This window comes from Centruroides vittatus, unplaced genomic scaffold, assembly GCF_030686945.1.
Source record: "Centruroides vittatus isolate TY-2023 unplaced genomic scaffold, ASM3068694v2 contig_628, whole genome shotgun sequence".
Taxonomy (NCBI): Eukaryota; Metazoa; Arthropoda; class Arachnida; order Scorpiones; family Buthidae; genus Centruroides; species Centruroides vittatus.
In genome coordinates this window covers 2832678-2845894 of record NW_027122385.1, presented here as the reverse complement: position 1 = coordinate 2845894, position 13217 = coordinate 2832678, and the positions used below count along the sequence as shown (strand labels likewise).

Here is a 13217-nt window from a genome sequence, read left to right as displayed (position 1 = left end):
TATTTCCATACAATTGATAAGTTGTAAGCCTTTTTTCACAGTAACCAGTCAGATTTATTTAATAGTAAAGATACTATTCACTACATTATTTTGTAATATGCAATTTATTATAAAAATGTGAATCATGCTGTTTTGGCTCTTGCAATGTAATTCAATAACATTGCAAGAGTTTTTTTGAACAAATCGTGAAGTCAAGTGAAGTGCTAATGAGCATACACAATTTGCCTCTTTTTGTGTTTACAGTATAAACGGTTTCTGTCAGCTTTGTCATATACATGTACAGCATAATATACAATCTCATAACATACATGTTAATGATGTTATAAGATTCATCATTATCTACAAGAGATATCCAGCTCCACAACATCATTATCTACAAGAGATGCGTCGATGATATACTCATATTATGGAAATGTAAACCGGATATGTTGACATTCGTGGCCCAGTTTAATAATAACTCTTATGGCTTAACTCTGGGTCTAGAGCAGGAGAGCTACACACAGGTCCATTTTCTCGACGTGAACATCACGATTAAAGGATCAACCATCTGCACAGAAGTATATAGAAAACAGCAAGTGGATCAATTATATATCCCGGCACAGTCATGTGATCCAATGAAGTATAAGATAGCTGCATTTAATAGCTTAGTCAAAAGGGCGTACACACACTCATCTACACTGCAGGCACTTACGAATGAGATTAACACAATTAACACTATTGCAGAACGGCATGGATATAATAATCTGGTGGCGGCGCTATGCAAGAAAGCCTTTCAGCCCCTAGGAGTGAAGAAAACAGAGGTACAAAGACAAGAAGATAGCTCAATTAATGACAGGATAATAGTTACATACAATCCGTACTTACAAAATTTATACAAAGAGATCGCTAAAAGAAAACAAGTCACCATCATATGCAGAAGATGTCCCACTATTTTTAACATTTTGAGTAACGGGAAGGATGCCCCACAGCAGGGCAAATTGGCTGGAGTGTATGCAATCCCTAAGAAAGATCATAGATGGGATAAAGAGCTAATATACGTAGGAGCCACGAAAAGATCACTTGATGTGAGGTTACAAGAGCACATAGCGGACATCGCGCATAACAGATATACAACAGCACTAGCGCAATACGCTACAGACCCGGAGATAGAGCCATTTTTTAATGAGATGAGAATAATACAAACGACGCAGCGGCCGCACCATTTAAGATGGACTGAAGCGATATGGATACATAAAATGGCAAAGGAAGAGAAATGCATTAATAACAAAGAAGAATTAGCATTATCGGTGGCCTGGCAAACGCTGGTCTATGATACGGGATAACGTAACGCTATACTTCCGTCAACTGCGCATGCACAAAATGACAAAGATGGCGCGTGTTTAAATAGAACTTTCAGAATTCGTTTTTTCTTTTTGAAAGATTCTTAACTTGTCGGTTCACCTGAAGAAGAACCAGAGGTTCAAAAACGTTAGTGAAAAAAGATAGAGAAGGATATTAGCACTGTCCGGTTTGGAATAGAAGTAAAACAAACATACATGTTTCTATAAAATAAAAAATAGAGATCTCAAGAGACTGAATAATTTCAAGTACTGGTATTTCTCACATGCAGAAGGTTAAAAAACAAAAATTTTTTCAGATAATGGATTCTCAGAACAATGAATGATTTTGGCAGCCCAAGCAATCTGTTAAAGCAAGATTCTATTGAGTGTTTATCACCAGTGTAGAGAATTAAATTATATAAGATATGTAAGAAAAACTTTTGAAATTTATAATGGTTATATATAATTCTTTAAATAATACAATAAAAGCTGTGTAAATAAGAATTGCATTGTACTGAAATATTTTCCAGTTTGGAAGATTTCTGTTTTAAACAAGTTTTACTTTTAACATTGAAAATTGCTTCATTCTGAAAAACGTTTTCCATTAAGGAGTTTTCATTTTATTTGGGTTCTATTCCGGTATTCAACATATTTTGTACTTGTTTTCAATTTACTCTTAAAATAATGAAAACATCATTTATATTTTTATAAAACATACAAAACGAAAATTATAAAATTGCTGTTTAAAGTTAAATGATAATTTTATAATTATCGTAATTTTTATTTTATTTTAGATTTATTATTTTTTTCATTCTTAAAACATCAGCTGATACAAAATCATTTCTTGTTTATTTAGTATTAATACTTTGGCTGTACTATAGATTACCACCTATGGAATTTCAGGACTTTGAGTATATATTTGAACTCAGGGGACAGAGATAAGTTCAACAATACCCTACTTTTAGACCAGAGACGAAAAATAAGAAAGTTATAATATTTACGATTGCTTGCCTTTCACAGTGCATTCCACATCATTTCAGATTTTTCTGCCACCTAGTGGTGACGGTCATCTCCCGGAGGGATAGGTTAAGTTTGTTGGACAAACCGTGATAGCAGCGTATAGTACTAGTCGATCGCGAGCTATAGAAAGTGTGTTGGCAGCTGAGGGGCCGTATGCCCTGAGGTCGATGAACGCGAGGATGTGCGAAAAGGACTTAACTCCAACAGCAGATGATCAGTGTGCTCGTGGATCAACATCTGCCTCTGTTGAAGGTATATATGGCCGACTTGCTGGACTACCTGCTAAACACACAATAGGCTTAGCGGAGAGAGTGAAGCTAATCCCAATCATCGCGTGATCACTGGAAAAAAGTATGATAACTTTCTTATTTCTTGTCTCAAGTCTGAAAGTAGAGTATTGTTGAACTCATCTCGGTCCCCTCAGTTCAGAAATATACTCAAAGTCCCGAAATTCTATAAATGGTAATCTATAGTATCTCCAATATTTTTAATAAAATGGCAATAATTTCAATTGTAATATATAATAAAAATAATAATTTACCTCATTAATATGTTTGTATGTTTTGATGAGGTCAACACTAAGTTTTCTTAATGGAGCTGTACTTGGATCACGATATTTATAGGCTACACGAGATTGCAAGGACACAAAATCATTTTGTGAGCCTTGCGCTCTGGTTGCCATTGCAACCAGTTGGTCCTGCGTAACCAATTGTCCATACATTGAGCCTGGTGCTTTGGACTGTTCTCCTATAATAAAATAAAAAGTATTAATGATATTATTAATGAAATAATAATTTGAAAATAATTATAATACTGAAATTTCCATAAATAAATATAATAAATATTAATTATTTTATATTAAGTAAATTAAGATATTATGAGTATAATTATTCAAACTTTAATAATTGAAATAGCATACATACATATGCATATTATTTTTTTCCAATTATTAAAATAAATTCTAGTATGGAAGAAATGTCTATATTTATCATCAGTCTTATATCATTATCATCAGAGATAAATCAGTATTTATTTTTTGTTTAATACTTTAAAATTCATTAAAGAGCATTGTTGCTTCTTAAATTTAAATCTCATTTTAATTTTATGCTATCAATATCTGTAAATAAAACTGTTTTCTTATGTCAATACAAAAAGCAAAAATAATTTAAAGGAAATAAACTAATAAATTGATATTAAATTTTTTCATGAAATTATGAACATATTCATATTAATAACAGTTATGTAAATTCCAACAGGATTTCAAATGTAAAATATTACTATATATGTATGACATGTAATAACTTATATATATGAAAATTCTCAATTACTAATACTAAGAAAGAAAATTTCTTAAATTCAAAAATTTATTACTGTAGAATCCATTCTAATGCAAATATAAATATATGTTTTGCTTTGATAACATGTGGCAATTTTTATTGTAACACTATGAAAACTACTCTTCTCTGAAAACTGCACTTGTCATAAACCACAGTACCACTACTCAAATCATTAAAATGCAGTACAATTTTAATGATTTGAAAAGTAGTTTTACTGTTTACACACAAATAAACACAAAATCAGTAAAAGAATAAAACTATTCAATGATATGAACATTTACTGGTTTTGTGTATACAGTTGAACCTGTCTTTTTCAAGCATGTTTATCTTGAAAACCTCTTTATCTCAAAATTTATTTTTTTTATCTGCATTTTTGATAAAAAATCTTTGAGACTAAATTGAATATATTTTCCACATTCTCTCAAATAATTTTCTCCCAAAACCTCTCTACGTCAAATTACAGACTGAAGTACCAATTAGAAATTCAAAACTCAGTGACATTTTTGAGCATAAATTGTAGTTGAGAAACATCTCTTGCAATATAGTATGTAGTTGCAATTAACACTACTTTTCTCTGATTGACTACCAGTTTGGCTTGTGTCTTATTGGTTTAAGAAAGTCAGGCATTAGAAACTATTGACAAAGTATTTCTATTAAGATACGTCAAAAATGTTTTATTTATACCTAATACAGGTAGGCACTGTATTTGCTATTGTATTAATAAAATATCATACCTCCAAACCAATCTATTACTGTTTACTGCATAGGAATTGACCACAACTAAGGAGGCTCTGGTGGAGATCAAGCAGATTAAATATAGCCACTTCGCTCATGGGGGTCAAAGACTGTTCTGAATCATCAGACATGAAACAACCACCTTTAGAATCGTCCGAATTATTGTCGAAACACAAATTTCCAATGTGTAAGACAGCTGCAACAATCTTATATATTGAAAGATGTTCATCATCATTTACACCCATATGATTTAAGAAAAATCATATGGGTGTAAATATATTTTGAAAATTATAATAATTATCTAACATTGGATCTTTAAGTGGCCCTTTTTTTTGATGTTCCTTTGACTTAAAGTTGGCGTTAATTAATTTATTTGATTATTTCGAACAAAAATACTGAGTACACCCCTTATTCAAATATTCAAAAGAATCAGATTCAAAAGCTTTAATTGTTGTTTAATAGAATTGGGAGCACTGGCACATAATTGATAAATTATATGATAGTTTCTTTCCTCTTTATTCTGTCCACATATGCACGATTTTTCCAATAAATAATGACTTATATGACCTCCAACAATCAAAAACTTTCCATTAAAATGAATTTCGATAAATTTTCCAAATCGACTACTGTTATCGTTTCTCGTGGTTTACGCATTACCAAATGCTTCGAGTACCGGATTAGCATCTAATATCTGTTGTTCTATCATACCAGCGTGACTTCCCCAGGATTCGCAAAGATATCTTAAAATATATTTGGTCGATTTGGTCTTTCCAGCTCCTGATTCTCCACTGACTATAATTGATTGACTCTGTTTGCAGCATTTCATGTCTCGAAAGGCTTTGCTGGCTATTGCAAAAACGTGTGGTAGAAGAACACCAAGAGTTTTTCCTTGATACTGTTCGATTTTTGCTCTTGAATATAAATTCTTTATTTCAAAGTACGGATTTACCACTATTAAAATATTTGTGACGTACATATAAATTTGATCTTTCTGATAATGTGTCCTGATGTTATTCAGCACAGTTACTTTGTTTAAATACATTAAAGCACAGTTATTGTCTACATCTTTATCTTCTTCTTCAGAAGGAAACACACAATCGTATGTTGCAGAGATTATCCTGCTCAGTTCGTCCAAAAGTTGAACGTTTATTGTTTCCTCTCCTATATCAACGATTTTGCCTAATCTGAAACCGTGAACTGGATCGGGAGCCCATATTTTATGATTTTCCATGATTTATTTATTTTTTGTAACTTCTTTTGTTTCAAGATCACAGATAATTCTGATTCTTTAAAAAGAAATCGTACTTTAAACTTGAAAAGTATTAGTTATAACGAAGTTAACAGATGTTCATCGGAAGGAAGAAAGTACTGCATAGGAATCTCTATATCTCAAAATCTGTTTATCTCAAATTTTTCCTCTCATTCCTGATTTGAGATAGACAGATTCAACTGTATTTGTGTGTGTTTTTCATTACCTACATTCAGTTTTTGAAGTAAATGTATAACATACCATATCTTAAAAATAAAGCAAATAGCAAATAATGTTTTTCTTGAAATATTGTTTATCCATATAAATACAAGTAATTAAGAGATATATTTCAATTATTGTATGATACAAAATTTTATTAATTCTTCATATCTACATTTATTTTTATTATATTTTTCTATATATATCAGCTAACTTTTTATTGTCAGTGACATTTTCCTTTTCTGTTTTTCTTTGTATTGTGTTCTTCTAACATAAGGTTGTTTCTATCATAATAAAAAAAAATTCAGTATTTGGTCACTATAAATATCTCAATACAGTATTTCTGAAACAGATATTCAAAGTACATATATCAGAAAATTAGAAGTAAAAATGTTGAAACACAATAGATATGACATATTACAGTTTCTATTAATTTAATCATAAGTAATGTATAGCTTAATATTATAAATCAGAATATTCCTGCATGCTGGACATCCTTCTACAACAGTACTGTTAAAAGTGAAAAGCCATCTTCTACTCAGAACAGTCTGTTCATTTAGCTTCCAGTTCTCGTAATATAATTAAATTCTTTAAACAGCACTGCATTGTTTAGCAGTGTCACTACATTGCAAGAATTAGTTACTGAGTCAGAGCAGAGATGCAAATTGTTCTATAACCTGTAAATATTAATATAAAAAATACAAACATTTCAAATCAGGAATTAATTTATTTTAAATAGATTTTTAAAAATATGCAATATACAGGATTTTAGAAAACTCTGTGCCAATATTTTTTGAATAGATTCTAGTGTCAGAAATATTGTAAGCTTAAAATCCTCTTTATATGTTTTTCAAATTCTGCTTCACTTATGAGATCTGGCCTGTCAAAAAATGTTAGTACTTAGCAGAGAATTTTAAAAACTAATGATAAATTGTCAACTATTAAAGTAATTTTATACTTTATGCTTCTATCAATGAATTGAAGTGACTAAATGTTGCCCAATTAGGTCCTACAGTAATATATGTAAACAATATTTTATCCACTATGATTTTGCAAAATACTTCTGCTTTGTAGTAAAAAGATAATTGGAAAGCAAAAGTTTCTCAAGGTAAATTTAAATGCAAGTTTATCCCCACTCACTGCAGCAATATGTTTTGAAAAGATATAGGGTATGCTTTAAAAAAAGATCTATTTATGTATTTTCAAAGAATTCTTGCCATGCATGTATGTAGGAGATGAAAGGCGTGCTTCAGTTAGTTTTGAAGAAAAAGGTCCATTTAGTACAAATCTGCTAAGAATTCTTATTGTTTGTCCCAAATGTAATTATCACAATTGGTAAAAATAGCCAAAGTTTGACTACAATAGGCAGATTATTTTTTCTGAATCTTTTTTCTATTTATCCTCCCATCTATATATATTATAAGATTTGTACTTTTTAATAATTTTTTAAATAAGAAAAAAATCCCAAAATTTGGCATGTTTTATAATCTTTGATTTCATTAATACATTTTAACACTAAAACATAATAATACAATAAATACAGTAGTAAATATGAACATATTACAAAACCGGATACCTTACATTATCTAAAATTATTTAATTAACCCCATCCTTACAATAATATGTTACACTTGCATCAAAGGTAATACAACTCATCATCCATAACTATGTCCAATCAAATTTGAAGCTTTGAAATCACCGTCAGAGCAGCAGAGACCTTTGCAATTTGAGTGTTTTCTTTTTGTATACTCTAAGGCTAAATTTCACTTCTGGAAAACAACATTTTGAACAACTAGTATGTTTCTAACATATTGATGAAACATTTTGAACTTTCTTCTAAGTGTTCTTAATAACTCTCCAACTTATCTGATTCCCTCTCTTTTGCTGTCATTTTAATTCTCTTGCTCACCCCCTGGACATCCAGCAACAATTTTTCACTTTTCAGCATTTCTATGATGCTGCAAATTGTCCTTCTTGTCCTTTCCATATCCACTAAATGCTTAAGCTTCTGCCCTTTCGTTATGTTATTTGTAAAATTCACTAACTACAATTCTTCTTTGCCCCTCACTAAGCTGCTCCATTTTGTTGGGCTGCATTAACCTATAAATTCCTACTATCACTGTCTGTCATTCCTTAATCTTGAGAACAGTATTAGATAGATGAAAGTGAAGAACAGATATGGAAAACTTAGGGGCAAAAGGCCTCAATTAACTATATACAAACTTCTGGTCTACACTGGAGGTCATGTGAATTCAATTCAAATATTTTCCCCTGAATAGAGTTACACAGATTACTGGCATGACTCTGTTGTTATCAGGAAAAGTATGATGTAGAGGGGCAAGACAATACAAATTTGAGATGGAGAACATGTATTTTAAATTAAATGAATAAAAAATATGATTAAGAATTGCAACCCAGCGTTGTGATGATGTCTCAATAAACAATTGCTCATTTATGTTTGGAATACTGTTGCAATGACATCAGAAATTTAAATCTATGGAGTCTGAGCAACAATCTATGCCAGCATATTCTCAAATTTATTTAAATAAATACAAAATATGCCTATCAAAATTGTGCAGAGTTTTAGTTAATAGGAGATCAAAGGTGTTTTTGTACATTAAGTTATCAAAATATTTTTGCTTCTGCTTATGGTAGTATATACACAAATCAGATGATTGCATCATGAAATGGGTTACACTTTTATAACTATGGATAAGCAATTTAGCAGTTAACAAAAATTGACTGTATATATAGTTTATTATATAAAGTAGCAACATCAGACTGCAACAAATTTTAACTTGGAAATATATACCAGTGAATGGCATTAGGGAAGGGTAAGGGTAGGCTGGGTCAATCCTGAAATTTCCTTGTCCACCTATTTGCCACCCTAAAATAATTTTTTTTAAGTCTACATATACTGATTATTATTGAGATATTCTTAAAATATGATTTGATTAGTTTGCCAAGTAATTACATGTTCTTGCTAAATGCTTTTTTACACTTAGCAATCAATTTTCAGTAAGTCATATAAATTTTAAAAATTAAATTTGTTTGATGATAAAATGGGCAGATAACACCTGCTCCACTAAACCAATGTTCACCCCATCTTTGCTCTCTTAGATTGAAAAAATTCTAGCATCATTACTGTATAAGCCCATATAGGATGGTTGAGATGGTTAATGCACCAGCCTTCTGAGTCTGGAGGGACAAAAATCAAATCCAGGTGGTTGAAAAATCCAGAAAATTTTTAGGGGATGGGTCAGTCCTTCACTACCTGACCATCCCCTATTGTGAGTCTGGTCAAACTCACAATGAGTTTAAAAAGGCCCTCTTAGTGCCCACAAGGCAGAATCCAAAAAAGAAATAAGTCAGAATTATTATCAATTATTTTCAAATTAGAAGTGGCAAAATGTACATTGTGGCAAATTAAATGTCTGTTTGCATGGGTCATTCTACAGCAGTCCATATCTGAATCCAGGTGAATCATTTAAAATTTCAAGTAATAAATTACATTTGCTGTGAGCCTGGATACCTGTTTCTATGAGATGTGAGATGTACTATGGCAGTTTATGATCTGAATTGAAGTAAGATGTTTTTAAAATTGAATTCAATAGATAACATTTGTATTTTGTTTATTATGATAATTTAATTTTCTTAAGTGTTAAGTATATATATATTATAATAATATATAATAATTATAATAATATAATATATATTTTATATATATTAAAATAAAGAATGTCATCAAGCAAACAGCCCATCACTATAAAGTAGTAGTTGTTACTCAGCACCTTCATATTAGAGTGATGAGCTACCACTGGTTTTATCCACTAGAAATCATGTTAAAATTCTTCCTTGAAAAACTAATTGACTGGCTTACAGGCCATTGAGGTAAATCCAAAATATCTTATGCAGTCTTGGAGATAAGACTGTTGACAAATGTACATTTGAGTCAAGTCACTCAAAAAGAAAGCACCAAACAGTCAACAATTTGGACCTGCTCAGACATATTGTGAAAATAAGACCAAAGAACTACTATACTGGAATCACTTCACATCAGAAAACTGCCCTCACAAATCATAGCATGGTTTGGCTACAAGAAGATGCAAGTTTATGACATAGCCAAGAAGTTTAGGGAGTCTGACAACAAGAAGAAATGTGACTCCTCAAAGGACAACTCATAGTAAGCATTCTGATCACAAGAGAAGTGTGAAATTTGTAGCCAAATAGAAGTAGAAGAGCAATCATGATGGTGTGCATAGCATGAGTGACTTCACAAAAGAAATGGGCATAGTGAGGTTGATGATCATTTTGGCAGTGCACAAAGAGCTGCAATACCATTCTTTTGTCCTCAGGAATCACCAGGTCTTGACTGAGAAGAATAAGAACAGAAAACTGAAGTCTCAGGCTCTGGTCCTCTGACTTGTGCCCCCATCCAGCATTGACTGCAATCCTCTTGACTACTACATATGGGATGTGGTCAAAGCATAGGTAAATGAGAAGCATCACAATACCAAGGATGTCTAAAGGCATCCATCACATAGGTGGTGATGAACATGGACAGGAGCAGATCAAGCACACCTGCAACCATTTCAGGTCAATGCTGAAGAAGGTCTTGGAAGATGAGATGCTACATTGAATAATTTCATTCTGTATGTTGTGTACTACTTTTGTACTAATTTTTGTAAGAAATTATTGATTTTTTCCCTCTGCTTTAAGAGTTTTTTCATTATATGCTGACATTTCTGAATTTACCTTGACAACCTTGTATATCAGCCAGTACTAAATACCGAACCTGTTACCGGTGTAATTTGCGTGAAAAAATCTTCTTTCCACAAACGTTTTCGAGCTTTCCAAACAGCTCTTCTTCAGGTAGAGAAAAAAGTTTCCGACAAAACACTTCGAAAAAAATGTCTACGTTCCTTTTTTCGAAGTGTTTCGTCGGAAACTTTTTTCTCTACCTGAAGAAGAGCTGTTTGGAAAGCTCGAAAACGTTTGTGGAAAGAAGATTTTTTCACGCAAATTACACCGGTAACAGGTTCGGTATTTAGTATTTCATCCCCGGTGTCAGAGTGAAGTGTAATTTTATATCAGCCAGTTTTATCAAAGTAGAATGGATTCAATATATATATGTATGTATACATGCAGTGCCAGTGCCAGGTTATTTTGTGCCCTAGGCAAAGTTTACAAGTGTGCCCCTTATTTCACAAGTTGGATATTTTTAAAATAAAATTTTAAACATACAAATTATTTTGGCATGCTTTATTAATAATACACAAAGTAGTATACAATATGTAAGTAATCCTTCTAATAACAGAGCTTTTTTTAATTATTTTTTCTAATTAATTTGAAAATTGTCTGTTATAATTCGTTTACAGAAAAAAAGTTATAAAATACCTAAATTTAATATTTTAAAATGTTACCATTTTAAAATATTTATCTTAACTGAATTTTAAATAGTAGTTAGTTCAAATCATTTAGGTAAGGAACAAAAAACAACAAAGAGTTAAATAGTAAAATAGTGTGATATGTGGAGGATAAGGAAAAAGAATCAATACCTAAATCATATGTCACTATTTAATTTAATATTTTAGTAAAGTACGAATAAAGCATAGCTTGAAATTTTGTGCATCTTTATGGCTTGCACCCTACACAGTTGCTTAGTTTGCCTAAATGGTAGCACTGGCCCCTGTACACATACAGTACAATTGAACATATAGTTTTAGTAAAAGTAAAACTAAAAGGAGAGAAAAATCAGTTATGATATTTGATTATTAGTTCCATTATTTGTCTTCTCACTTTTAAAAGAAAAAGTTTTTCCACTATTTATTATAAACAAAATTTATTTTTTATTGTAGTTCCAAATGCATTTTCTTTTTCGAAAACTTTGAATTTCAGGAATGAAAGCATAATTATAGATGTGTGTATAAATTTTTGAAACTTCTTATATATTGAATTTTCTAATTAATGCGATATGTTTTGGAATTTCCTGAATATAGATGAAGACAAAATTGATAAAGATCTAAATTCATTGCATTAAGTAGACTAGACCCTGACATGTAGTATTAAATCTATCTGATAATTGGGTCTTAAATCATACAAGCCATTGCTGATTTTGAAAAAACATCTTTACTATTTTAATGCAATACTAAAAACTAGCTTTAATTTACAGTGCATATGCATTAATGTTTCATATTTAATGGTAAACAGATATAAAATATTCTTAATTTCAATTTTTAAGAATTCTTAAATTTAAAAAAATGTCATTAAAATATTTTTCAAAATACAGAATATTTTAAGTGAACTATTGTAAAATATTTTGTCAATCAATAATATTTTTTAAGTTAAGAATTAATTGACTTTTTATTCAGTAAGTTATATAGCATGATTAATGTGTAGTGTTTTTACTATAATGTGTAATAAACATTGCATTTTTTTTAGTTTATTAAAAAGTTTGATATATTACTTGAACTGACATGTAATACAACCAAATTCTAATTAATATAAAAATAAAATTTATAATTTATCAATGCAACAAGCAAAAGTGATAACAATGTTTTATATTAGTTAAGTTTTATTATAGAATTCAGATTATGAAAATGTTTTCCTAAAGTCACATTATAATATTTTTGATTTTAATCATTAGCAATGCAAATTCTGGAGAAGTGATGCATTTCTTTAAAAAGAATCAAAGAATCTAGATCAATGTTAGACGATTTTAAAAATTTTATTCATTAAAGAGTAATTTCAATAATTAAAAGTAATGAAAAATTGTGTATGGTGTTATTTGTTGTTTATTTAATATGATTCAAAAATTATTGTAAAATTAAAAGTAGGTATAAACATAATAATTCATTCTTTTACTGTACCGTTTCTTTTTATACAACTATAAACTTAAATTTTGTTTTCCTTAATATTAGAAAACACTTATAAATTGAATCGTGCTTTGATTTAGACTGGAGTTTTCTCCAGATCTGTAAAAATTCTAAGTTGTTGAATTTTATAATAGTTACTACTGGAAAAAAAATTATGTACCCAGAACCTTTTAAGGTGTGATCACATATAAATATCGACAGACAAACGTTTTCGAACCCCTTCTGGGCTCTGCTTCAGGTTCCAATCAGTTTCTACACATGTCATTTAAATTTTCAGTTCGATCATAGGTTCAAACGGATTTTTGTTTCGTTCGAACCTACGATTGAACTGAAAATTTAAACGATGTGCATAATAAACTGATATTTAATGGATATTGAACATCCATATAGAAACTGATTGAAACCTGAAGCAAAGCCCAGAAGGGGTTCGAAAACGTTTATGTCGATATTTATACATGATCAC

The 13217-nt window shown here is 30.5% G+C and overlaps 1 protein-coding gene across 1 annotated transcript in view; it reads right to left on the bottom strand.

The window, feature by feature from the left end:
• The window catches only part of mnb (minibrain), a 203939-nt gene that overhangs the window by 112490 nt on the left and 78232 nt on the right, over positions 1 to 13217 (bottom strand). The window contains exon 2 of the mRNA XM_067275557.1: positions 2881 to 3086. Within this exon, the coding sequence (XP_067131658.1) occupies positions 2881 to 3086 (206 nt within the window). The remainder of the gene's footprint in view (positions 1 to 2880; positions 3087 to 13217) is intronic.